Source organism: Centrocercus urophasianus, unplaced genomic scaffold (assembly GCF_019232065.1).
Source record: "Centrocercus urophasianus isolate 14NV4802_14NV808 unplaced genomic scaffold, USGS_Curo_1.0 seq_10, whole genome shotgun sequence".
Classification (NCBI taxonomy): domain Eukaryota; kingdom Metazoa; phylum Chordata; class Aves; order Galliformes; family Phasianidae; genus Centrocercus; species Centrocercus urophasianus.
Window position 1 is genome coordinate 8,743,259 of NW_024884142.1, and position 26,950 is coordinate 8,770,208.

Sequence of the window (26,950 nt, forward strand, 5' to 3'; positions counted from 1 at the left end):
GCCGGACGTCCGGCTCCCACGGCGGGAAGAGGGCGGAGGAGGAGGGCGGGGCCGAGAGGTGCGGCTTCGCTCTTTAAAGGGCTCCCGCAGCAGCGCCGTGCCTCCGGCGGAGCCCCGCGGGCTGTGCTGGGCGGCGGGAGAGCGGCGAGAGGGAACGGGCCGATACACGGCCTTCTACACGGACCCAATCACCGGCACCGTCACGAGTTAACGGTACCATATTTCGCTTTTTCAAAGAGGGGGTTCTTTTGTGGTGCGATGAAATTACCACCTTGCAAAGGCTCGTGTTTGGCGAGGCAGGGATATGCCGGGCAGGGAGAGTGGACGCACAGACCTTCAACGGTGCCGGCTGTCAGGGCCTGCAGGTAACGACAGAACGAGGGGGAGCGGCTTTAAACTGGAGGAGTGTAGATTTAGGAGAAATTCATTGCTGTGAGGGTGGCGAGACACTGGAACAGGTTGTCAGTGAGGTTGTGGATGTCTCCGTCCTGGAAGCATGCAAGGCCAGGCTGGATGGGGCTGTGAGCACCCTGGTCTGGAGGGAGGTGTGCCTGCCTGTAGCAGGGGGTTGGAACTGCATGATCTTAAAGGTCCCTTCCAGCCCAAACCATGCTGTGATTCTATGCAACAAGGTGGGAAAGGAAAAAAGCAGAGGATGCATCCCCGAGAAATCATGTTCTTTCAGCACGATTTGCTGCCAGACATCCACCTCCACTCAAGAGGACCACACTTTATTATGATCTACACGCACAAATGCAGATGACATAGGTAAGGCTGCTCACCCATTATTTGAACTTGGTTTCCCACTCATAGAATGCATTTGACTTGCTGATGAAAAAATTTATTTACTTTAAAAAACCAGTCCAAATAAATTTGAACGTTCAAAGCTTTCTGTATGTGTCCTAGGTATCTACAGAGGTCAGCAGTACACTGGGCTGAGGGCATCGTAGAGCCTCTGTGCAGCCAGTTCCACCATTTCACGCAGGGATTCGTCGTCTTCACTTCCTGGCTCACAGTCAGCTGTCTGAGAACAAAAAAAGAAGTATATGAGAACAACCAGCACATCAGATTGTTTTTCAGAATACCAGCAATGTTCGTGCATAAGGGGAAAAGAAAGAGCAGTCACACAAATTACAGCTATGGTTATCAAGAGCTTTCAGCTGCAATTTCTGTTCTTAAATGTTCCACCACTGTGTGGAATTGTACAGTGAAGAGCTGCATACACCTTGCCAAAGATGATGAAAAATAACGTCATGTTTGATGAGTTCTTTGCTTCATGCTATGTGAAATGTCTTAAGTTCCGTAGCTTGCAACTGATTCAAAATCAAATAAAAACACACAATGTCAGTCCTCAGAGATGTAATTTCGTGAGTGAAGTAACCTGCACTGCATCAGGTTAACACTGTAAGTGGATTCACACGGAGATACCATCACTGATGCTCAGCAAGTCTCCACACCGATGTTCCTGCATCCTACTGGACACAGCATGGATAAATAACCACAAGTGCTTCACTCTCCATACCCGAGTTTCCAGTGAAAGGTTTGCAGTCTTGCCATCTACTGTGACACACAGAATTGAGCCTTCTTTTGAACTTACACAGTCTTCTCCAAACATATCCCTGAAACAAAGGTTGACTCACATAAGGTAACTGCCAAACAGCAAACTTACATTTCTTTTCCATTAATCTTAGGCTTCCAAAGGCATTTTGTGTCCTTTCAGAAGCCATTATTTATCCCATTCAGATGTGACTAACAGGTCACAATCTAAATTAAGGGAGGCAGTGTCACATAAGAGTAAGAATTTTACCAGAACAAGTCTCATAAATAAAGCAATGGATTCCTGTAATGTCCAAGAGGTAAGAGGTCTGCTTGAGTAACAGAGCAAACACCAGAGTAAGTTTAAGAGAGACAATCCAAAATGTTTTCCTGTAAGAATTCACAGTATAATTTTGGGAGAAAAGGTACAACTCCATTGATGGATGAAGTAACTGGGCCCCAGATTTGTAGTCTCAATGATACTGAGAGCTTTTTCAGGGTACTTCCGTCTTTACTTAACCCCAGGCCTACACAGAAATGTTAATCTGTACTGGTTATTTTAAATTCACCCTGCTTTTAAGTGGTATTGTAATAAAATTACTCTATGTACATGATTAACGGCGATCGCTTTCATTGAGAAAAATAGACGCTGACTTACTGAAGCATCATTTCCATTCTCTTGCGATACTCTTCCATGTCGACTTTGGTGGAAACTTTCTGCACTGCAGCTGAAAAGGAAAAGTCATTTTACTTTCATATACTTAAAAGTGGAAGAAATCCTCATGACTTGTTGATAATCCTTCTATTTTCTTTAGCTGTAGTAAAGGACTGCATCACAGAGTGTAGGAGCATACAGAAACACAAGGTAAAACTGAACACCAAACGTGAGCAATAATAACAGTGACATTCCTGGAACAAATGGAGGTTGGAAATGCTGATACTGTTTTTAGACTTCGTGTTCAAAATCACTAGGTAGCTTAAAATGAACACTGTCCTTTTGGAAATGAAGGAAGAATACAAGATATTTCAGTTGTATCATCTGTACTTTTGGTTAGTTTTCACAAATCAGAGCATAAGCACACGGCTAGAAGCTGACAAGAAAATACATACTGAAAATATCACAAGCAAGAGAACTGTATGACCTTTATCCAAATATAACAACAGAACTGCTGTGTGAATTTACAAACTTGGGAGAAAGAATTTCTAACAGAATTGTTGAGTCAGGTGTGAGACTAAACAGCTAGGGAACAGTGACTGCTGTTTTATATGCAATTATTGGGGAATGGTTTTAAACTAAAATAGGGGAGACTTATGTTTGATATTAGGAGGAAGTTTTTCACACAGAGGGTGGTGACGCACTGGAGTAGATTGCCCAAGGAGGTTGTGGATGCCCCATCCCTGGAGGCATTCAAGGCCAGGCTGGATGTGGCTCTGGGCAGCCTGGTCTGCTGGTTGGTGACCCTGCACAGAGCAGGAGGTTGAAACTGGATGATCATTGTGGTCCTTTTCAACCCAGGCCATTCTATGATGATTCTATGATAAAAATATATAGTAAGAAGACATAAGGAGTAACCCAGAGAAAACAGCTATTTGTTCATATAGCTCCAGTGCCCTCCTCACTGGTTTGGAAAGCAAAATCTACCAGGAGTGTTGTAAATAAAATGTTTTGTGAGTTGACAACAGACATCAAATCAGATCCCTCACTACCCATTGTTAGTAATTTAAAACTGTGGGCTAGTTTAAGGATACACTGCAGACCTAGATCCTTAGTCTTCACGAAAGGACCTGATATAGAATGATAAATGGGTTATCATTGAATTATCTGCCTTACAGTGTTAACAAGCTGCCAACATTTATCCTCAGTGCCACAAAGAGATGCCAACATAATATTCAATGTCCGCTCCAGATTTTTAGCATAGTGACATTGGTGTTTGAAACCAAAACAGCAGAACAAAGAACTATCAGCACTGGCAACCTCAACAAAATGGTTCTGATTCTTGAGAAGCAATGCCAAGCCTGTTATCTGATGACACTTTCACTGCCCAGTAATATCACTTGGTGCTTTAGTGCAGTTGTGAAATTAGACTTCTTTTCAGCATCCCCTACCTAACTCCTTCTGTTGTGCAGTCACAGGAATACTGCTTGTGAATGGTAACCATGACTTTCTCATGAGAAGCTGAAACATTTCAGTGGGTCCCATCTATTACATGATAAAACTAAAAGGGACTAATATTTAACTTCTTTTAAAATAGGGCTGCATTTTCCACAGACAGCTAGAAACCGATGAGTAAGAGAAAGCTTCAACACGAGGATGTGCTACAAACAATGAAAATGAAGTTGTAAATGTAATTCTGCATTTGAGGAACATGAAACACTTAAGAAGTTTCACGATGTGAAGCACAGTAGCAGGAAACCTATTTTAAGGTGTTCTAAAGCTCTTGAAGCCTGATATCGAAAATTCAGAAGAGAACCTCAGTTGAAGCAGCACACAGTGGGACTGATTACCTTTCTGTATTTTAGGATTTGACTGAACTTCCAGTATCACTGTGGTCACGGTGTCTGCATACATGTCATTAGCAGGATTTGCCACCCACTGGAAGATCAAAAAAACAGAAATCAAATCACCATTTCAGCCTGCTGCTGGGGCTCAATAAATAACACAACATAAAAACAACATTCGTGGCTTTGTTTTTTTTCCCCCTCTAAATTCTAGCTTCAAATGACTGTCACACATTTAGTAGTCTCAACTATTTGTAACTTGAAGCATTCTAATAACTTTCCATGAAAAATTAAAGCTGCTGAATATTTCTGGACACATTTACAAAATAGTTATTAATTAACATAACAATTTATGGGCTGGGAGAGCAGGAGGGAACACTATTTAACCTTATTTCCAATTACCAATTCCCCAATGAAAAAGGGCACTGAATCTACCATTAAACCACTGAGTCACAGTACGAGAAGAAAGCGGCTACGTGAAATAACATGCATGAGCACAGGAGTGCAGCCAAAGGCAGCGTCTCCTTTTCATTCCACTCATCACCCAACAGAAAGCCACTTAAAGCATTTCATTGTGCACAGCACCTACATGGCACTATTCTACAGGATCTGGAGAATGAAAAAGAGTTGTTTCTCCCCCCCAGTGCCTACCTCAAGGACCACCATGCCTGGTTCCTGGATTACAGTAATACCTTTGAAGACCTTCAGGGCTGGTTTTTGTTGAATTTCTATTTCCTCTACATCACCTAAGAAGCAGCAACAAATGGTTAGCAAGAATAAAATGGCCTGAGAACAGGACTAGCTGTATCTGCATGGCTTTTTGAGCGTGTAGCACTGGCCATTTTACTTGCTTTGGATTCTCATGGTTGACTGGCTTAGTACATTGACCTGAGCACACCAATGGAAAAGAAAAACAAAGTAAAACAAAAGCCTTTCTTGCGTGAGGCAGCACTCAGGCTGTGAGACCTGAACACCAACTGAATGCAGGTTTTCTCTTCACAGGTGATACACATTTGACTCTGTCACTAGATGAGGGGAAAAAAAAATTCCTGAGCTTTAATCTGGGAAGGGATCCTGGTACATGCTGTGCCTTTCAGGAACCAGGATGGGAGTTGCCTCTATCCTTAAGAAAACCAGACAGAGGCACAGGAAATCACTCTAGCAGCAGATTTAAATGGCTTCTGGCATGGAAAAGGCCAAGAAGGATGGATCAGTCCCTCATGGGGAGGAACAGAATATGTTGTCTGACACAAAGAAAGACAATTTTTTGCATCTTTTATTAAATAGATGTCATTAACCATTCTACTTTGGGGCTGGAAATAAAAGATTATCATTTGCTAAATTTTTCATCAGGGTGGCTGAGCTGCTCACTTTGGGGGCTGACAGGAGACAAAAATCAACTGAGGTTCTACACTGCTGCATGCTGATGGATTTGTATTACAGTTACATTAGGATGCCCACAGAGGGTCAGTCACATTCACGACCTGGACTTGGCAGGAGCTGCATTACCTAACGAAAGCCATGAAACACAAAACAAATTGTGGCATTTCAGAGCAAAGAAATTTCCACTCAACTCCCCAGAAGACTGGAAGTTGTTTTAAAAACAAATCACAAACGTTTCTTTCTGAATACCCACCAGTAAGCTTCTGCAGCTGGTAAAAGAGCAGATTGAAAGGTCCAGTATAGGGAATAGCCAGTGTCTGTGTTACAGTGCTCATAGCCAAGTCTGTATAATCTGAAAGAGTTTTTAAAAGAACATTAAAAACGGTTTCCTTTAAAAAAACTTTAAGTTTACTTTCTAAAACATTAAGTTGTCAATATAGAGAAACAATGGCACTGAAACATTTAAGGCAGAGGGTTGAAAAGGACCGTTTGTAAAGAGAAATGTCTATTGTAAGATAGATTATACATCTGTGGTCAAGGAACCAGCAGAAGTTTGTTATTTTGTCACAAGCAAAGAGTGAACGAGGTGGGACAGCTGAACTGCTTTCCTCAACTCTTCTGACCTTACTGTTCCATTTAATTACTCTTCTGTTTGAGAATAAATCAATTCTTCTAGCAACAGACAACAAAGGTGCAGTGCACAACACATCCACTGCGCTGCCATTTTTCCACTAAAAATTAATGGCATTTCAGAAAGTAACAGGACAATTGATCAAGGCAATCTTCTGCTCTCACTGCTACCTTTTATATGTACTTAAACATAGGGAAAGTTCTAAATAACCAGGAGAAAGGATTTTTTTTCTTCTTTTCTGCAGAAAAGGCAGAAAAAGTCTTGAACTTCAGAGGACACTGAATTGAATGTCTTGTTTCTCACACCAACAGTTCAGAAATGTAGGCAAAACTAAGCCAAACTAACACCAACATGTGTCCAATGATCACCTCCAACACAAAGTAACAAACAAGCAAACAAAAGCCAGCACTGTATGTGTTTTAATGACAGAAGAGGAATACAGAGAGCTTCAATTATCCACCAAGTACATTACTGCCTTTACTTACTGGAGAGGTCACATGGAGAAAGGATGTGATAGTTAAAATTTCTTTTGACCAGGATTCCAGAAATTCTCTGTCCTTGCTCTGGCTTCTTATCTGCCAAAGATCCCATCACCTGCAAAGAAAAGAACACACCTAGTGCAACAAAGCAAGCTTGAAGCCAACTACACAGATGAAACATAGGTTATTCAGAAAAAAAAACCAACCAAGCATCGTATGGAGTTGTTCTGAAAATAAAGGGAGGTTACAGCAACCTCGGACAGCCACAAGAAAAGGTTTGAAGAGTAAAAATATAAAATACTAAATGATGTGGCAGCCTTCCTCTGGTAGCTGCCATAGAAAACACACATGCAAACTGTATAGATTATCTTCTAGATACTGGTCGTGCAATTAAGTCCCAGAAGAAGTCAGGTTCATCTGCTTTCTAGTTTCCAGCAACATTTGCTAGTTTCCACAAGCTGAGAGATGAGCACTGCAATCCAGTGGGATTCCACTTCTGCCCCTTTGCTTTTACACCTCTGGGAAAGATCTGGAATCTTCCCACCATCAAATATCTGAACATCAGAGCAGTTGTCCAGAGAGGTTACAAAGACATTGGAGGAATCCAAGTGCAGACCACACAAGGCTGTAAGCCACCTGCTGCTGCTGCTCCTGCTGTGAGTGAAAGTGGGCCTGCTTCAGGAGGACCCTGTGACTGAAATTATCCCATGTTGTAACTACACTGCTTCGGGAATCAAACAGCTAAACTGAAGCTTTCTCAGTGGATTTTATCTTAAAGGAAGAGTAAATGTAGAATTAGAACAAGCACATTACATTGTCAGTCACTCCTCCAAACTGAAGTGTCATGAGAAAACCAATGCTAAATACTGTGCAGTGTAAGGTAAGCTGGGGACAAGGTGACCAGTCATCAAAAAGGGGTATTCTTCAAAGGACCCAAACTAGAATCTGATTAGAAGCAAACTGTTGTCCAGTCAACATACACTTCTCTACAATTTCCATGTACACATTGGTTTCCATTTATTTCAGTATGTAGGTTTTATTGTAACACTGAAAGATTATATTACAAAATGTAATGATATCTTAAATACATTCTAGATGCATATAGATGTGTTCTGAGTAAGAAGAAATAAACTTGCAAAACAGTATCTTTAAGCTGTTTTTGGGTTTTTTTTTGATCATTTTACTGGATGCACCACATTCATGGCTACAGACTTCCTTCTGCCAGAGCATCCTGTTTACAAGCTGTCTCACTGATTGAAGTATCTAGAGACAGCATCTCTAAATGCCTGATTATAGTCAAGCATGTAATTATTTAATTCAGCCAAAGTAATTATTCTCTTCTAGTATACATGGATGGAACGGGTGTTTGACAGCATCTTCCTGAAATGTAAATGAAGTCTATCACATTATTTATGCACAGAATGCAGTGCTCTAGCATGACTGGAATTGATATTCTTTGTTAGGAGAAAATTGATGAGTGCTGTTCAGATTACACAGCAAAGTCAGACTGGGATGACAGGACTGAAAAAGCACCAGCAGGTTATTGATAGCAGAATAGATCTAGGTTAGCCAAGAAAAACATTCATACACTTTGAGATCTTGTACAACACATGCAACCCAAAACCAGTTCACCTTAGAGGCTTGGAAGAGAACATACACCTTAGTTTCAGAGGACTGGAAACAAATGTTATTGTATGGAGATGAAAATACTGATTTCATACCTTTGCAAGTTTTTCTCCTCTGAAGTTTAATGTCACAGCTTCAGTATTCCTAGGATTATGAACTTCTATGTGAACTTCGTCGTTATCTTCATATTCCCTTATCAGTGCTGCCTTCAATCTGGCCATTTCATTCTGCTCACCGTGAACTAAAATCTATAGGAAAGACAGTTTTCCTTTTAACATAAGGTATTTGTCCAACCAGGCATGGTTAGTAAACAAATTATCCAAGAAAACTGCCTCTTGTGTACTTCATGAACACAATGCAAGAAACATCAGCTCAATTATCCTACACACAGTCCAGTGTTTGTCTCTGAATTCCCTGTATCATTCAAAGGCACAATGCCACACCGCATGTAGAAAAAATACATGCAAATAAGCACAGTGCATTACATATGTTCCATTTCACTTTTTTGTACATGAATCCACCCTGGAGAAGCAAGTAGCATGAATACTAACCACATGTGGAGGTTTCAAGGCCCGGATAAACTCACTGGTTTGCTGGTAATCCGTGTGAGCAGAGAAAGAAATGTAATCCACAGACATCTTCAGTGGAAGTTTTTGCCCTGACATAGTTGTGATCTCTTCAGGTTCAGACATGATATGCTAGGAAAAAAAAAAAGAGTTTCTTTAACAAAAAATACTGGAAGTCTTCTATAGACATTGTAAATCCAGGGCTTCACATTTCAAACACCAATGAAATCTTATAACAGCCAGGTGCAACGCAAAGAACGGAAAAAGCTCCTCCAATTCCACAAAATGCATGCACCCAAACACAAAAACAGCACGCACAACACACACATGGCCAACTGATGCAGGAGTCTGTCCTTCTTCCAGATGCATCCCAATGCAGTTTGCACTGAAATTATAATGAGTGTGTGACTTCTAGCCCTAAAAGCCAAACTAGACACTTTAGTTGCCCACAACTGCTAGAATTAAAAAAGAATTTCATTCTCTACAATGAGACAGTGGCACAGCATGCAAAATGCAGTCTTATCTCTGACATTTATGTAGTGTTGGATTTAACACCAACTTCTCTAAAATTAGGGTTACGACCCCTTGTAGACCCAGGGGTCTAAAGAGGAAGAAAAGCACTTTAACTTTCAAAGTGCTTTCAACTTTACCTACATAATCATGCAGAGTTGACAACATTCTTCTTGGCAAATACAAATGAAGTCACTTCCTACTGGAGAATTCTTTTCAAACGTAACACAAACACTACTCTTACCAAACATCACTACTTTAAGGACTTGTGGCACGTTAACAACTCACCTTAGCGAGCGTTCCTTCAACACAGTACCCAGCTATAATTACTCCATTTCTCTTATCTGTGCACCAGCTCTCAAACAGCTCTCTGGATAAACCACTCTGCATCATACCTGGGGAAGCCATCACAACGCTTGGGCCAATATCATCAAAATGATCCATACTCTGAGAGGAAAACAGCAAGAATCTCAGTTACCACAATCCTTTAACGACACATAAATTGAGTCCTACATCCACCCATGCACCATCCTCTTAAAAAGAACTTCTGCAGGAAAGTTCGTCTTACTGACCCTCATAAGGGGCAAAATATATGCATACAGATCTACAAAGGCAGGTGCACAAGCTCTTCTCAGCAGCCCTCTGGGAGGGCAGATAATTCAGATATAAGCCTATAACCAACCAGTCTCTTCAGGTAGTACACACAGAATTGCAGAATGATACAATGATTCAGTGTGTACGTGCAAACCAAGGGGCAAATACAAACTCTTGTATCACTGTTCCTCTATTGTAAGCCAACCTTACCTTCAGATTGCTAATATGCTTGAAAACAAATGGATTGTTGATGTTGATTTGCTTGCGGATTTTGTCATTCATGGCATTGACGTATGTCTGATAAACAGCCATGCACTTCTTAGCCAGAGAGGAGGCGTAGTAAATGGGGATGTCGTGGAGCTCAGGATGATTTTGCCAGTATTCATCTAAAACAAAGCAACCTACACATCAGATAACTCACAAAAACAATATGAAACAATCCCATGGAGTTGAAGCAGCGAAGGGATAAACCTGTTACTAAGCCTGGCTTCCTGCAGCATCACCAACACTTATTTTATACAATGTTTTACAAGCTTAACTGAAACAAAAACAGCAAAATGAAGTTCTTCACTAACCACAGCATACCTTATTGCTGATGGCAGAAGTCATGGCCCTTACTAAAAACAACGAAGAGATGTGAATGCAGATACACAAGTGGAACTCACTCCATTTCCCACTTGGGTACAGCTCTACTTGTATAAAATATATTTATATTACAACTGGGTAACAATCATCAAAAAAAGAGCGGTATGCTCTTTTGGCCCTATTTGTAAATTCAGAACAACACAGCTTTAACCTGGCAGCTTTGATCTGCAAAGTTCTGAATCAGACTGAATCAGAAGACCTTAATGCCACAAATATCTTACTAAACCCAAATGTAGGGCAGAAACAGCCACTAACAGGCAACCAATGGCAGCACTTACTGTAATATCAAAAGACTGCACCCAGCAGCAGAATTTCCTGTATCACAATGCAGTATTTTATTTTTTGACAGACACGAATGGAAGAACAACAAACCCAGAAGCCTGCAGGTTAGCTGTGTAGGCATGTGAGATGCAATTACATTTTCTACCTAATTAAGTGCCCAATTGCATGTTGAGCTTGAGTAGATATATTTCCATGTTTATCTTTGTAATGTCACTTTAACATCTGCACACAGCAAGGAAAGATGAGCAAATTACAAATCAGTGGCTACAGGAGATCTCAAGTGTTTGGTTTTCATCTCCTCTGTCAAATCCAAAAGGTTCAACATAAAGAATAATGCCACTGCACAGCACTGACTACCACTATGCCTGGATCCCAATTTTTTGGGAACATTTGAACAGACCAGTAACACATCCTGAAAACAAATACCAGACAAATATCAGTTTTTTATGCTGATCTGAACTTAAATGGAAATTAAGAAAAAATGTCAATGTTTCAGGTAACATTTTAGAACCAATGCTCCCCAAAATACTTCTTTTAGTTTTGAGATAGTTATCTTTTGATCTGCCCAGGAGAAAAGACTAGTTAAACATCACAGTACAAATTCAGTGTGCCTGGAGATAACAGCTAACTTAAAAACAGTTTTCTTTCAAGCACCTCACAACAACTTTTTCCATCTTTTATGAGAAATACCTTGTTATGGCCATGTATAAAGCCATGTATAATTCCCCTTCCCTCATTTTGCTCTTACTAATGTGCTTTCCCATTATGATTAAGGCTTCACAAATGCTAGCAGTGTTTGTTATGGTCTCCTCAGCTTTTGTTCAGTCAGGTTTGTGAATTAAAGGCTGAAATTTTGGAACAAGACATACCTCTTTCAGCAAATCAGTTTAAACACAACAGTCACTTTCTGATTATTCACTTTGCAATCTATCGTGATGCTTCCAATCTGCTGAAATCCCAGTTCAGCAAGAGTTAAAAGTCAAGGTCATATTACCATGGCTGCCCAGGGAGGTGGTGGAGTCACCGAGCCTGGAGGTGCTCAAGGGATGTGGAGATGTGGCACTGAGGGACGCGGTCAGTGGGCACGGTGGGGATGGGTTGTGGTTGCACTTGATGATCTCAGTGGTCTTTTCCAAGCTCAGTGATTTTGTGATTATAAGGAATTGCCCTTTCCTGTCTATGCCTTTGTTCTAGCTCACAAAGCCAAACTGCCTGTCCTGTATCTGCATTTTGAAAATAATTTTTTGGCTGTTTGATCACTTCTTTTTTTAATTTAACATTTGAACAATATTACACATTGTCAGGTAATGAACACATTGAAAAATGGCTGAAAAGCTGTTAAAAAAGTCACTGCACCTGAAAGACCGCACGTGAAAGCACTCCCATTTAACTTAATTTGTCTTTTGTTCAGAGGAGCTGGGAAGGTACATACCCAAAATTAAAAGCAGCTCTTGCGCCCGACCCAGGGCAAACACAGGAATGAGGCCTCTCCCTCCTCTATTTACAATGTCATGAACGGTGTTGCAGAACCGGGCCTCTCGCTCTTCCCTCTTCTCATGGATATGAGTCCCGTAGGTGGATTCCTATGGACAGAGAAAGCTGCTATTGCAAGTGCTGGCACACAGACTGATTCCCGACCACCTCCTCTGCATCCTCTACGTTAGGAAATACTACTTCTCTGAAGAGTGGGCAGGCACTGGAACGGGCTGCCCAGGGAGGTGGTGGAGTCACCGACCCTGGAGGTGTTCAAGGAACGTTTGGATTTCGTGTTGAGGGACGTGGTTTAGGGAGAGCTATTGGTGACTGGTGGATGGTTGGACTGGATGATCGTGAAGGTCTTTTCCAACCTTGGTGATTCTGTGATTCGGTGATCCAACAAGAAAATGCAGAAAAGCATACTGGTGTTACAGTGCAGAAACAGAACTTTCATTTCACAATTAAGGACTTCCATTTACGTGCCGTGACATGGCATGCATGAAGCTTTCAGTGTGACAGGATGTTGGGGCTGAGAAAGGGGAGGCAGAGCAGAAAGAATGAATATACTGGAATCAACGCCCTGCTCCAAATTCCCAATGCCACCTCCTCCACCATGGTAAATAATGACAACTTCCCCTCCCCCAGACACTTCCTTGTCATTTGTAGAGAGATCCCACCAGGGAGAAAAATTAAAAAGAGACAGAGAAAGCTATACACGATGATTTTTCTTCTAAGTGATTTCTGATTTACGTTCTTTTCCTAACTGAAAATGCTCCACTTCTCTGAAGAACAGGTTATTTAAAATGCAGTAACTATCAATGAGAGAAGCCAGTTGAAAGGGACACAATAAATGCAATACTTTCTGTATTACTCTAAAAGATGCCAGTTTTCGTTTTGAAAAGACAACTGTTGCTCTTGGAGCTTCCCCCCCAAATTTCTGATTTTCTGAACAGACTCAGAACAAAACCATTTTGCTCAGAAAACAAAACATAACAAATCTGAATAGCACCCAGGACACTTCCACTCAGGACAAACACCCAACAAATACAGCTGGAAGTACATTAAGGTCTATTAAAAAAAAAGGCATCTGGCTGAATTGAAGTTTATGCGATACATCCAGTGAGCACAAGCTGACACCTGATAAATCTCCAGGACTGAAAAGGCACCTGGAGGCCTAAGGAACTGCATCAGCAGAATTACAAAAGGACAGTTAGATTTTAAGACTTCAATACAATGAAAAGAACTGTATGAACACCCAAGTGTTCCTATCCCTACCACAGATCACTCACTGCCACTGACCTCCACTGTTCTTCTCATTCCCCTGCAGCTCTAATGAAGTACTATCTCTGTGCATACTTAACAACTGATTTAAAGAAATACTTTCGTAAAACTTACAATTATCAGAATATCGGGTTTAATGTTGGGAATCTCGGCTGCCATCAGATGTCTGTCTTCCTGTCTTGAGAAATCACCTGTATACAAAAGCTGTGAAAGACATAGAGAAGAACTTACTCTGGTTACGGGTTCTACCAGCTCAGCAGTTTTAAAAGCCTTTGTATAGGAAAACTGGTTGGTTTGTCTGTTTTAGCAAATTGAATTGTGAGGAGTTTATGATAAAAAGCTCTCCTACACTTCAGCTAAAGACTCTTCCGAGGTGGATGGTGCTCACAGTGGTAGCACACCAGTATGGCAGTACATACATTTCAACCACAGCAAGGTAATTCAAGCAGTGCCTCAGTTACAACAGAACAAGGTGAACAAATGCATTGTTGTTGCTCCTCATCCTGTACATAGAGGCGCCGCTTTCAGCATTTTGTACTGGCCATGAGAAGTACAAACTGACCTAACAACATACAGCAGGTACCAGATGGAAATACAAAGGAGACAAATCAGCATTTTGTACAGCAGAATGCAAATACAGTGAAGAATAAACTGCTTTTAGAATTCCCTCTAGGAATTTCTGATGCTAAAAACAAAGCCTGCAATCCAACAGAGCTCCCAAACGGAATGGCCGAGTTCCCCATTGCAGCAAGAAGTGATTGGCAGCCATTTTTAATGCATTAACTGCAGGGTGGAATGCAGTTCACTGTGCCCTCAATGACTGTTTCAGAACTGAATATTTTTACTTAATTTTTCCATTGATGAAAATGTGAATAGTAACAGAAAGCACAGCCAGCAGTAGCTGGTAACCGGCCTACAGGTCACCTGCTGTCACATTCCTCATTTGCTTCGAGCTGGGAGATCTGGTTTAGTGCTTGTGGTAGCAGTGGTAATGAGAAGACGGTTGGACTAGATGATCTTACAGGTCGTTTCCAACCTTCTGATTCTATGATTCACAGGGAAGCAAATAAAGAAAAAGTGTGCTAAAAAAAGCCCCAAACCACTGGAGCAATGAGTACTTGGGGGGAAATCTCTGTCTCACCCTAATCAAGAAAACAAAAAGCAGCAAGATGTCTAAATTTTATTGCAATCACTCTAAATACAACTATTTCTATGCTTTCTAAATCTTATTAAGTCTGGAATTCTCTATCATTACAAACCACAGACAAAGTCCTGCTAGACAGCAAGCCTCAGGGCCTCTCTTCCCCTTTTGAGGCTTTTTTGGGTGGAGATTATCCTACCAAACTCCAGTTTATGAGATTAGTTTCATGTCTGGCTTTTACACAGTACTGTCTGTGATTATATGATAATTTATTCAATCTCGGTGCCTAAAATTAACAATAATTCTATTTCTTTAGGTTCTTCAGCATGAGAATTTTGGAAAAAAATATAGCTCCCATGCTTTGACAAAAGCCCACAGGCAGATGTGCAAATAGAAAAACAAGCTTTTTACTAAAAAGCAGCATCAGTGAGACTGCCTCAGCTATCAGCTGCCTCCAAGCAGACCAGCCAGGAGCACCACATATTTACTGATTCCAAGCCTGAGTCCTAACTCAGTCCCATAAAGCTCAAACATATCACCTGGTTCAGCACACAGATGTCACCTGCTTGTTTTAATCCATGAGAAAATACATGCTCCATGTCAAGGCCTCCTACCTATGTGCCCAAGCCTGCCTGACAGCTCCAACCACAGCTGTAGGGCTTAATAATAAATATTAATTAACGACTACATGAGAATTCAGGCCCAATTTCAACTCTGTAACAAAAAGGAAATACCTTCACACCAGCTATTTCAATCATGAACATGGCTGCTCCCAGAACGTGGCCTGCATGGTAACACCAGAACTTGATGCCTGCCACCTCCTTCACTTCATGAAAGTTGATGGTTTCAATCTTATCCATGCTTTCTTCCAGGTCTGTTTCTGTATACAGCATGTCATCTGCTGATATATTACTGCAGATAATGAAAGTGGTAAGAGTTAATCCCACCGGCTCAGATAATACAACAGTTGAAACAAAAAGTTCCTGGGTTCTTCCCAGAATAAGACTCTCATTCAGAAACGCCACGTTCCCACACTGGAAATCAAGCCCAGGCAGTTCACCCAAGCAGAGCTAAGATGCCTTTTCAAAAGAAAGACATGTTAACTCTCTGTGCACGTTAGAATAATTGCTGCAGTTCAGGATCTGCTCTGGATCCATCTGACAGTACTAACGGGCTCCCAGCCTTTGCCAGAGGTTCCACACTAAGCTAGGTCATCAAACACCAAAACAAACCACTTTTCCCCCTGGCCCAGAACAGACAGGTTAAAAGAAGACTGCCTGCAGGCTTCTGATCCAATCTCCAATCTGCTGAGTTGACACGCACTCAGGACCTCTGCATTCACACAGAAAAAATGTGCTCAAGGCATGTTAATGGAGAGAAAAAAGAAAAAACAGAGAAGAATCAACACACAAATAACAGCACTACCAATAGCCTTGCCTAGATGTATTATTTAACTTATTTATCTTGTCCTGAAGAGCAGGCTGTATCTTTAGGGCCTTAAAATTCCCTACTTCTGTAAAGCTTAAGAAAAAACACTGACATAAAAACACATAAGAGTGAAAGAGTGAGTTCAGAGCGTGAGCCTGGCGGCAGAGGAGATGAGATGCTAATAGATTAAAAAATAGATTAAAAAAATAGATTAAAAAAATAGTCCAAATATGGCAAATGAAAAGGATAAGAGGAAACAAGGTAAGACTTTGTGCTGATTGACAGGAAATGATCTTAGAGACTCAGTATCCACGAGGCAGTAAGATGGTGCATTGCTTCTAATTTTGTTCCAGTCTTGCTACCTGTGGTGATGCCCAGGTTTGCCATCTGTAGCAGCTTCATCTTACAACTTCCCATTGGGTGCACAGGGAAAATAAGTAAGTAGTTAAAGAGAAACCCAACAGGGCAGCTTACCTGACTTTGACATAGTCTGAAAGAAGCCATCTGTAAATAGCTTTTGTGGCATGAGTCATAAACGTCCTTCCTTTAAAACTTGTCTTCTGCAAAAACCATGGCAAAGCTCCACAGTGATCTAAATGGAAACTTAAAAGAGACACGCAGATCTCACTCAAATGCTACCATGACAACACCACGTCATACAGTTCTTTACTGGTCTGATGTAACGTCCTGAAAATGCAGAAGCAGAACTTTTAACCTCACTGTTAACTATGCTGGTCTATATCCTGTACACTAGTGACTGCTCATCAACTGGGAAAGGTAAGAGCAGTACAGGAAATTCTCCATTAATTGCAAAGACTTCACCCACAATCTCAGAACTAACTTCTGAGAAGGAAAAAACAACAGGAATCAGGAACATAAGGAATGTCTGAGATGGAAGAAAGCTGACAGAAGTGTTCCTAAGTTTGCATGTAGGAAACCAGGAATCACAACATGAGCTACTGAAATAAAACTATTTGGCTGCATTTCTAAGTTGAATTCCAAAGAATTACTTTTGAAATACAGGCAGAACAAACACCTACCATCAAACCCCAGGATTTCATAGACAGCTGTAACAGGTTATGCACAATTGGATCTCTTTTATCTCTCTGTTACTAAGCAGATTCAAAGCTGGTGTAAATCTCTGAGAATCTTTTTCATTCCAAGCCAGTAGAGCAGTCTCCTTGTAGGAAATACATTCTAGAAGCTGTCACAATGGTCAAAAGTGACTGAACAGCCTTCATTTTTAAACAGCTTGACACAAAAGTTTTGCCAGCTCTGTAACACCTATTTTCAGCCTCTCACAACCTATGTATGTGTTCACACCATGACCTCGGTGCGTTTTGTACTTGCAGGTGCAACTTACTGGCTAATCAGAAGGAGGTCAATCTCAGCAGGGTCTATCAAGTCAATGTAAGGAAGAGCATCCATTCCTTCCAGTCCAGGATGGATGCCGCAATCAAGCTGAAAAAACAAACAAATAAAGAAAAATTAGAGCATCACAGAATCATGGAATGGTTGAGGTTGGGAGGGACCTCTGAAGGTCACCAGGCCCACCCCCCTGCTCTAAAAGAACGTATAAGGACTCCTCCATTCTAAAATTTAATTATGAGCAACTAGTAGCCTTTAGGATCACACAAAAAAGGTACTTTTTCCTCAACAACTTTTAGCATTGGATTTCATAGCTGTGTGTCTGCCTAGATGGTTTATCTCCACTGGGAGAGTGAATGCCTTTCAAAAGACCCCATTCCCTGTATGTAATACTGTGTCAATCCAAGCTTCCATTTACATTTCCACGCTACCTGAATACACAGAATGCTACACGGAAGATATTTCTGCTACCTTCCGTGAAGACAACTGAAAAAGGGGAGAAGAACATGTGTGTGTTTACACATGACAGTTTATACACAACAGGATATACAAGCAAACCTTAGGCACCACTGAAGCCTGACCCAGAGATTTCACAGTCTGCACACAGACATATGCCTTCTATTTGGGAATAGATTTATTTTACAGATTTATTTATTTTACAGCACACACCTTGTAAAAGCCTATTCTGTATTGTTTTAAAAAGCCAAAAAACGTGCTTCTGCTAGCAACAGCTGACTTCAGGGAGGAACTGGACTTCACCAATGGCATCTTTTTGTGTTCTACAGTACTGCAACGGATCGCAGAATGGCTTAGGTTGGAAGGGATCTCACGGGTCATCCAGTTCCAACCTCCTGTCACGGGCAGGGATGGCCAACCAAGTCAGACAGTAGATCAGGCTGATGGGAGAGCACACAAATACACTTGTGAAGTAATTACCATTATTTTCCTTCCTTTGAACTCCAGAATAATGCACGATCTTCCTACTTCTTGGCCAGCTCCTCTGCAAAAAGATACCAGAGTCACGAAAAGAACACGCCCCATAGATGTATGTCAGATGCTTCTCACGGAATTAGTTTTCTGTGCAGAAACAGTGACTGCGGAGTACAGAATCACAGAAGGGACCTCAAGGATCGTGTAGTTCCAACCCCATGCTGTAAGCAGGTTGCCAGTGCACAGCCAGCCCGGCCTCGAACCCCCCCAGGGATGGGGCACCCACAGCTCTCTGGGCAGCTGTGCCAGGGCCTCACTGCTCCCTCTGTGAAAAGCTTCCCCTGACACCTAACCTACTTCACTCCTCCTTTAGTTTAAAATCATTGCCCCTTGTCCTGTCACTGCCTACCCATGTAAAAGGGTAGACTTCCCTCCCGTTTTCTGTTTACAGTCTCCTTTAAGCACTAGAAGGCCGCAGTGAGGTTTCCCCTCCCAGCCTTCTTCTGCAGGCTGAACGAGCCCAGCTCCGTTTAAGCCCAGATACTTAAAGTAACTGAACGACTACGTCTATCACAACGGAAACGGGATGCAATTAATGCCGCCAGAATAAAAGATCCCGGATTTTGGAAGACGGCCGCGGTGCCGTCGGTTGCAATGCGTGCCCGCACCCCTGACTCCCGAAGCACCAGGCGGGCAGGGGTCGCGAGGTTCCTTCCGAGCCGCTCCTGAGGGCCGCCCGAGCCGGAGCGGCGCTCCCCCACCGCGACGGACCGCTCCGAACGGCCGGCCGGCCCTCCGCCTCCCGACCCCGTCCCCCCGGCGGCATAAAGCGGAGCCGAGCATGGCCCCGCCGCTCTCACAGGGGCCGGATGAGCAGCTGGTCGCTCTCCTCCGCCGGGATCGAGGCCTCGGCTTTCCGTTTCGCCATGGCTGCCGTCCCTCCTCCCGGCCTCGCTTCCGCTGGGCGGGGAGCGCCGCAGCGCGCAGGCACCGCTAGGGCGGGGCGGGACACGGCGGTGGAGGTGGTGAGCGAGCGGGCGGCGGGAGCGGCGCTGGGCGGCTTCGGAGCCCCGGTGCGGCCTGGGGGTGGTGGACGGGGAGCGGGTGGGCGGCGCGGAGCGGGGGCCGCCGGGGAGCGCGGTGCCGCACGCAGCGCTGCCGCCCATCGCTCGGCTGGCTGCGGCCTGCAGGGCTCTTCCTGCGGCCTCTTCCTGTCGCCCGCGAGGCTCCTCCGGTGCAGGAGGTTTGAGCCGCGCTCCGAGGAGCTGCTCCCGCCCCCGGCTCGGTCTCTGCGCTGCCGCTTCCTGCCTCTTGTGCGCAGTCCGGTCTTTGCACGGAGCTTCTTTCCTTGGGGTGAGAGCTTCATGCCTGTCTGTCCTGCCTAGAGCGCCTTCCTTCAGCCCACGATGAAAACATGTTTAGAAAAGGAAAAAAGCGACACAGCAGCAGCAGCTCACAAAGCAGCGAGATCAGTACGAAAAGCAAGGTGAGCTGCTTTGGGATGCGCTCTTATGGAGCTACATTCACAGATCACAGAATGGCCAGGGTTGGAAGGGACCTCAAGGATCATGAATCTCCAACCCCCCTGCCACATGCAGGGCCACCAACCTCCCCATTTAATGCTAGACCAGGCTGCCCAGGGCCCCATCCAGTCTGGCCTTGAACAGCTCCAGGGAGGTATCCATCTGTTTGGAGCAGGCAGTTCAGTGAGTAAGGTCACTTGTGCTGACCTTAGGCTGTGATCTCTATATAATGCTGTGCTGGGTAAGGAGAGCTTCCTGCTTCAACTACTCATCAGACCGTGCTGGGAGATGTAGGAAAATGAGTACGTGGTAAGGTCATGGTATCCTGAGAAGGCTGCTTGATTGCTCCTACAGACACAGATCCTGGCAGCGGGTTCTGGGGACTGGGAGAGGAGCAGCACGTTTGTTCTGTGGTGATAAACATCACCCTTCAGGGTGCCTGGTGATGGGTACCAAGAATGAGTTTGTTCTTCAGCATCAGTTGGTTTCTCAGTGTTTCAGTGCGTCCATTTTTCTGATGGGTTTGGAATGATCAGTTGCACATTCTGGATTTCCCAAGGTGTGGTTTCACTTCCCTTGCACTGCTGTGTTATTGCAAGCACTGGTGACAAGGATGTAGTTGTCAATTTCTTCAAGTTAAAATGCAGTACCAGAAAAGTCTGGACATAACCTTAAAGTTCATTTTCTTTTGGAATGTTTATGGACTGCTGAGTTATATCAGTCTAGCTTATAGTGAGGCACAAAGCTAGCTTCAGGAAAAGCTTAGGGTTTTTGGGTTGTGTTTTGTTGGTGGGTTTTTTTTTTCCCCTCCCATTTTGCAGTGCAGCTTAAATAACTGAATTGAATATTAGTTTATTTTAAGAAGTTGAGGCAGGGCAGCTAAAAGTGAACTGCCAATATATTGGTAACTTTCTGATGACGTTAATTTTCTTCTTAGTCTGTAGATTCCAGTCTTGGGGGACTTTCCAGGTCCAGTACTGTGGCAAGTCTTGATACAGACTCCACAAAAAGCTCAGGTATGTAATTGGAGTTTGAGTAGATAAGTATGGAGTAGAATTAACATTATATATGTTTATGTAAAAATAGAAAATTAAATATTAAAATACCTGTTTTTCATAATTGAGTGAACTGTTAGACTGCTGACCAGCTCCTGGCTTCTGTTTTATCTAGTGCAAAACCATTGCTTTTACGGCAAGATATCTGAGTAAGGAAAATTCAGTTAGCTTGTTACCAGTCTGTTACACAGCACAAATCTGATGTAATGTTCTGGATACTGTGTTTCATACTTCTCTAAATTGACATATGCACTGAGATTAGTGTAATGAGGTTAGCTTTTACTCCCTGCTTACCAGATCACAGTGCATCGCTATTAAGACAAACAGTTCTTTAAAAAATGTTTGTAGAAAAGTAGAGTCAGCTTTCTTGTGCTTCCTGTGTTTCTTGATTATGCCAGTGGAGCTAACTTATTAATTAGAATGAATGCTCTTGAGCTATTCAGGGTTGCTTTGTTTTATTTTGTTGCAGGACAGAGCAATAGTAATTCTGATACATGTGCAGAATTCAGAGTTAAGTATGTTGGTGCCATTGAAAAACTGAAACATAATGAGAGCAAAAATCTAGAAGGGCCATTGGACTTGATAAATTACATAGATGTTGCCCAGGTAAGTGTGTTACAAAAGAATACAGTGTTAGAATATCCTGAGCTTAGGTGTATTTCTTTCATGTTCTTACGTGATCTGACCTTTTGCTACACATTTTAGACTTACTAGAATAAAGTAGCTTAATAAAAAATAAAATGAAGTGCACCAGTCATACTCGTTCCCTGCTGTCGAGTAACTAAAGAAGATGCTCCTGAAAAGCAGTCCTGAAGAAGCAGACTCAGACCTTTTGTGAGTCATTATGCAATGAACGTCTCACCTGGCAGCTGTCACCTCACCTGCAGCACTGCTAGGATTAGTACCTGTCAAAGAATATCTCCTCTGGATTTAGTACTGTAGAACAAGTTCTTCTGTGGAGGAAAATTGTCATTTTCTGCTTACATTCACTTATGAACCTGTGACCAAAGAAACAGGGTAATACTTGGGTCATATTGCCAAAGTGTTTTCTTATATTTGTTTCTGTTCTAAGAGCTCGATCTGGTTGTTCTGGGTAGGCAGGTTAACTGTACCTTTAAAGCACAGAATCTGTTTATCTTACATCTTGATGCTTCAAGTATTTGAACATGCTGAAATTATTTTTACAGCCAAATACAAAGCTGTTGCTGCTGGTGTGGAATGTAAATAAGCTGAAGTCAGAGCAGTGTGATAGCCCCAGCTTCCCTCACCTACCCAAGATTATAAATGCCTTTCTGGATTCATGCTGTGTTTCATAGAACAAAGAGATAGGACAGTGCAAGAACATCAGATACCACACGAGCAGGGATAGTGATGTTGTTAAGCTAGTGAAGTACAAATAGAAACGCTTTCTACTTTGTATCTTCATTGTTAATATTATTCTGTCTGCACTAAAGGCTTTTGTTTGTTTCCCTCCAAAGCAAGATGGAAAGTTACCTTTTGTTCCAGGTGAAGAGGAGTTTATAATGGGCGTTTCCAAATATGGCATCAAAGTTTCAACATCTGACCAGTATGTAAGTGATTTACAACAATCCTTTTGATGAGAGTTAAAAAGCCTTTTCCTGTGTTTCTCTGACAGATGGCCTGGGTGACCAAGGTGTCACTTCTGACTTTAGGGAAAAAAAGAAAAAAAAAAAAAAAGCTCCCACAGTAGCACTGCTTTGTAGAATAGTTTGGGATGGAAGGGACCTTTAAAATCACCTAGTTCCAACCCCCTGCTGTAGGCAGGGACACCCACCAGACCAGGTTGCTCAGCCCCATCCAGCCTGGCCCTGAATGCCTCTGGGAGGGGAGCATCCACAACCTCACTGGGCAACCTGTTCCCATGTCTCACCACCCTCACAGTAAAGAATTTATTCCTAATATCTGCTCTCTTCCAGTTTAAAGCCATTTCCCCTTGTCCTGTTGCTACCTGCCCCTATAAAATGTTCCTCCCCAGCTTTCCTGTAGCACCCCTTCAGATACTGGAAGGCTGCTTCATTTCATATCTCTTCTGGGCTCTCTGACACAAATCCATTCCTCTTAAGAAAGCATCAGAGAAAAAGAAAGGAAATCTTCATGCTCCTTGGGCACACATTTACCTTCTTTTTGGCTGATCTGCCATCCTCTCATGTGGGAAAAGGTTTATGACAGGTGACCAAGGTGATAGGTTCTTTGGCCTGAGTTGGTAATTCAATTTCTGTTGATATAATTGTGGAGGGAGAAAAAATATATACTTTTTTCAAGGATACTTAAATTGTTTTCTTCAAAGTTCCAGCTTTGCACTACTAACTTGAGAATGGGGGTTCACTCCAGCGTTAAGACCTCATAATTCCACTGTACTGATTGAACAGTTGTGTGCATTATTTCCTATATGTACTGTATGTTCCCTTAGAGCACTTGAAATAGTTGTTTTGCTAAACATAAAAAGCTGGTTTCTCCCCCAGGGCCCTCCACTTGCCTTTGTAGAGCTTTGTATTGCAGTCATGTGGTTTCCTTCTGGTTGCCCTCAGAGCCCCAGATACTGTAAATACTCGGCCTTACAAAGTCATGACCCATCAACAACCCAGCATTGCTCCTTCGTAAAAGCCTCAAGTGTGAGAGTGGTGGATAAGTGTTGCTCAACAGCTGAATACTCTGAAGAGAGCCAAAAGTTTCCTTTGGGTCCCCTCAGAAAATAAAACACTTGTTTCTAATGCGTGGGAAGAAGTACAGTTCCTCAGGCTGAGTTTCTTTGGCTTCTCTTTTTGCCATCATCCTAAACTCAGTAAGGACGTAGGTTACTGTAGGACGTCATACTTTGATAAAGGTCAAATAGGTATTTGTAAGATCTTTATCTATTGTTCTTCTGGCTTCAAGCTGAGAGCATGTACAAGCTGATAAAGCCTTTTGTGATGAAGCTAGCTTGCACTGGGCATTGCGTTTTGTTTTCCAAATTGTGGCTTTTTGCATGTGTCACTGTTGACATTTAGTTTGCTCTTTAGCGTGTTAGTACACCTACACTCAGAGCTGCGGGATGAAAAGGTTATTTTCTCTGCATTCCTACAAATAATTCAATCTTGTAAGGCTTTGGGAGCAAGGTGAGAGTTCTATAATTTGTAGGTAACTTTGTGGGTCAACAGGCAGCTATTTCAGATGCTAAGGAGAGAACTGACTGCAGGATACAGAAGTCTTTCCTCATGGATTTCATCCAGCATTAAGGAAATGGTGACTGAAATACATGGATGTAATTCACTGATCACATTTGCACTGCTTGTAGAGGCAACCACTAGAAACCTCTTTGGTAGGAGTACTTATAGAAGGCATACTTAGGCTTTGGACTTTGTGTGTGTATTTGTGCATTGCATGTATGCACATACACTTATGGCACAGTGTGTCCATTGCAATCTGTGATGATGCAGAAATAAGCAGTTCAGAGCAGAGGTAGCAGTGGTGTGTAGAGAGAAAAAAAGAGGTGGCTCCTGCCACAGGGTTTTCTATGGATTTTTCTGTTAATTAAAGAGTTAAAAAAGAATGGATCTTGTTTAGGAGACTTGTGTCCATTTTAAGAAAACAAAACCTACAACAAAACAAAACAAAAAAAACCCCCACAAAATGGATAACTGGAGAAGTAGAACTAGAAGGGTGCTGAGTAGTACATCCATAGCTGTCTATATAGTCCTCATTTCTGTTTCTGCATCATAGCTGTTAGATTTCTCTGAGTGCACCATGACAGCAGGAGGTCTTACGTTACTGGTAGTAGTTCCCAATACAACTGGGTGGTGCCAGTGAGGTTCTGGCTGGCACTGAGCATGAAGTGACTTGCAAGCAGGCTTTAGCAACCCTGGGAGCTGAAGCCTAAGGGGAGGCGTGTGGTGGAGTGCTTTGGGCTCCTTCTCCTGTCAGCTTTCGGGGCACCAAGGCACCAGTTTTCAGCTCTTGGCCATCACTGTATCATTCGGCTGTTTGTGTGCTACACATCTTATGTGTATGTGATGTAGGGCCACCAAAGTGCTTCTCAAATGTGGACCTGCTGTAAGGAAGTAACACAGCATTAGGTGGGTTAAGTACAGTGGGTGGGGGAGGATAGCTGGGAAACAAATGTGCTTTGGTAACGTGGCCAGGACCACATTCAAATGCAACTCAAGCAAAAATTGAAGCTAAAATTCTGTTAAACCACTGCTTCTAAAACCCTGAAGAAATTCTTAATTTTAAAAAAAAAAAAAAAGCATTGTTTTACCAAGGAGTACTTTCTTCATGTAAATAGATTTGTCAGAGGGAAAATTAAAGTATGCAGAAAACTTAAAAGCTGTTGCACTGCTCCAGAGTAACTTATTTGCCAAATGGTTTCAGGATGTCTTACACAGGCATGCTCTCTATTTAATTGTACGGATGGTCTGCTATGATGATGGTCTGGGAGCAGGAAAAAGCTTACTGGCTTTGAAGACAACAGATGCAGCCTCTGAAGAATGCAGCCTCTGGGTATATCAGTGCAGTAGTTTGGTAAGAGTTGATCTTTACAGTCTTTAATTTAGTTATCGGTGTTTTGATTGTAAAGGGAGATTCTGAAATCCAAGGGCCTAATGAGCCTTTCTGGGAGAAGATGCATTGTTCAATTAATTACAAAGAGTAAAAATCTGCCCTGACTGATCAGGTTGAGTAAAATCTCTGCATTCCAACACTGCCAGTAAATGTACATGCCTGAAAAAGCACATTGCTAATCTAAGTATGCTATCATAGCTGCTAAGGAGAATCCTCCATTTGTATTTTCGAAGACAAAACTTCTTAAGATCCAACAGAGCAGGGAGGAATTGAGTAACAACTCTGGCAATAAAGCATGCATTCATGTTTAATGGCAATGGGAGTGATGTCCTCTTAAGAGTAGGATAATTCTTTGTCAGATATACTATGACATGACACACACACTGAGAGGTGCTGGGGGATCACATGTACTGACTTTCTGAATGCTGGTATCATGCTATGATGAAAGCTAACAACTCTGACTTGTTTCAAAAGAGCTCATTTAAAACAGCTTCCTGCATGTCATTGCAGGCCACAGAAATCCAATTAAATCTCACTTGTGCTACTCTATTTTGCATGTCTGCCCAATGAACGATACAGACCACGCTCTGCTTTAATTGAGTTTCGATGATTTCCGAAGTTGTTCAGAAAGAAATAATGCATGTGTTTTATGCAATACAGGAACAAGCACAAGCTATTTGCAAAGTGCTATCCACAGCCTTTGATTCAGTTTTGATGTCGGAGAAGTCCTGATTTTCTCCAGCAGCACGTGACTGTGCAGTACAAGAGGCCTTTGTGAGAGGAGGACGTGGGGCTCTGTCATACTGCAGGCTGGCTGCAGCCATACACGAACTCAGAAAAGACTTGCTGTGGAGAGGAGAACGTGCAACAATGTTTGTGGTACTTCATCATTCCCCAGATGTGACTTGAAGAAACTATTCCACCAGAGTTGTTTCCAGAACAATACAGAATTTTATATTTAACATGGATATTTTTTTTCTAAATCATGTTTTGTATATTGATGTAGAAATGTAAAATAAAACTGACACTTGCTTCTATTTTTTTAAATGAATTTGTTAATATAAACTTCAGTTCTGCTTAACAGAGATTCATAACAAAAGGGCAAGAGCAGTGAAGTAGTTATAAGTAGTTGGTTCTTCATGCCTCTGATTTAATAGAAGATGTCCTGTCTGCACAGTTCTCTCTCACAGCTGTACCAGAGGAGGTTTAGGTTGGACACGAGGAAGAACTTTTTCTCTCAGAGAGTGGTCAGGACTGGAATGGCTGCCCAGGGAGGTGGTGGAGTCGCCGTCCCTGGCAGCGTTCAAGAGGCGTCTGGATGAGGAGCTGTGAGATATGGTTTAGTGCTTGTGGTAGCAATGGTAGTGGGAGGATGGGTGGACTGGATGATCTTGTGATTCTATGATTCTTGTTTTACACAAAGAACAAAATTGTGTAAGC

General features: G+C 42.4%; 2 protein-coding genes and 1 long non-coding RNA gene across 8 annotated transcripts; 2 read left to right on the forward strand and 1 right to left on the reverse strand.

The window, feature by feature from the left end:
• Window positions 1-107: 107 nt before the first annotated feature.
• On the forward strand, window positions 108-1,347 carry LOC122156727. The gene is made up of 3 exons (XR_006167615.1): window positions 108-213; window positions 633-768; window positions 907-1,347. It is a non-coding gene; the product is annotated as an uncharacterized LOC122156727 (long non-coding RNA).
• Window positions 826-19,339, reverse strand: CPSF3 (cleavage and polyadenylation specific factor 3). 4 transcript variants are annotated; one of them, XM_042811756.1, is made up of 18 exons: window positions 19,236-19,339; window positions 18,382-18,445; window positions 17,441-17,538; window positions 16,552-16,680; window positions 15,384-15,561; window positions 13,623-13,712; window positions 12,184-12,334; window positions 10,035-10,210; window positions 9,519-9,677; window positions 8,706-8,852; window positions 8,250-8,402; window positions 6,535-6,643; window positions 5,672-5,770; window positions 4,687-4,781; window positions 4,042-4,129; window positions 2,195-2,264; window positions 1,523-1,619; window positions 826-1,024 (listed from the first exon to the last, which is right to left on the reverse strand). In XM_042811756.1, the coding sequence occupies exons 1-18, from the start codon at window positions 19,301-19,303 to the stop codon at window positions 920-922; spliced, it is 2,076 nt and encodes a 691-aa protein (XP_042667690.1). In that variant the 5' UTR covers window positions 19,304-19,339; the 3' UTR covers window positions 826-919. The 4 variants fall into 4 exon arrangements, with proteins under 4 accessions (XP_042667690.1, XP_042667683.1, XP_042667675.1 ...); XM_042811749.1 differs by lacking the exon at window positions 18,382-18,445 and adding an exon at window positions 18,115-18,341 and having other exon boundaries at window positions 19,236-19,321; XM_042811741.1 differs by lacking the exon at window positions 19,236-19,339 and adding an exon at window positions 19,044-19,224.
• Window positions 19,340-19,360: 21 nt separating this feature from the next.
• Window positions 19,361-26,545, forward strand: ITGB1BP1 (integrin subunit beta 1 binding protein 1). 3 transcript variants are annotated; one of them, XM_042811789.1, is made up of 7 exons: window positions 19,361-19,400; window positions 19,761-19,861; window positions 20,836-20,914; window positions 21,423-21,559; window positions 22,432-22,524; window positions 25,322-25,471; window positions 26,171-26,545. In XM_042811789.1, exons 2-7 carry the CDS (start codon window positions 19,790-19,792, stop codon window positions 26,240-26,242), a joined length of 603 nt encoding a protein of 200 aa, XP_042667723.1. In that variant the 5' UTR covers window positions 19,361-19,400; window positions 19,761-19,789; the 3' UTR covers window positions 26,243-26,545. The 3 variants fall into 3 exon arrangements, with proteins under 3 accessions (XP_042667723.1, XP_042667731.1, XP_042667738.1); XM_042811797.1 differs by lacking the exon at window positions 19,361-19,400 and adding an exon at window positions 19,431-19,448; XM_042811804.1 differs by lacking the exon at window positions 19,361-19,400 and having other exon boundaries at window positions 19,638-19,861; window positions 22,408-22,524.
• The last annotated feature ends 405 nt before the right edge of the window (window positions 26,546-26,950 follow it).

Bases quoted from the DNA above. Each gene is read 5' to 3' on its own strand.
- ITGB1BP1 (XM_042811804.1), top strand. From the start codon at position 19,790: ATGTTTAGAAAAGGAAAAAAGCGACACAGCAGCAGCAGCTCACAAAGC. The intron at 21,560-22,407 runs GTAAGTGTGTTA...TCTGCACTAAAG, and splicing joins ATTACATAGATGTTGCCCAG to GCTTTTGTTTGTTTCCCTCC. The intron at 25,472-26,170 runs GTAAGAGTTGAT...TATGCAATACAG, and splicing joins TATATCAGTGCAGTAGTTTG to GAACAAGCACAAGCTATTTG.
- CPSF3 (XM_042811741.1), bottom strand. From the start codon at position 19,201: ATGCCGCCGGGGGGACGGGGTCGGGAGGCGGAGGGCCGGCCGGCCGTT. The intron at 17,539-18,381 runs GTAATTACTTCA...TTGTTTTTTCAG, and splicing joins TCAAAGGAAGGAAAATAATG to CTTGATTGCGGCATCCATCC. The intron at 1,025-1,522 runs GTATGGAGAGTG...TTTTGTTCTCAG, and splicing joins ACCTTTCACTGGAAACTCGG to ACAGCTGACTGTGAGCCAGG.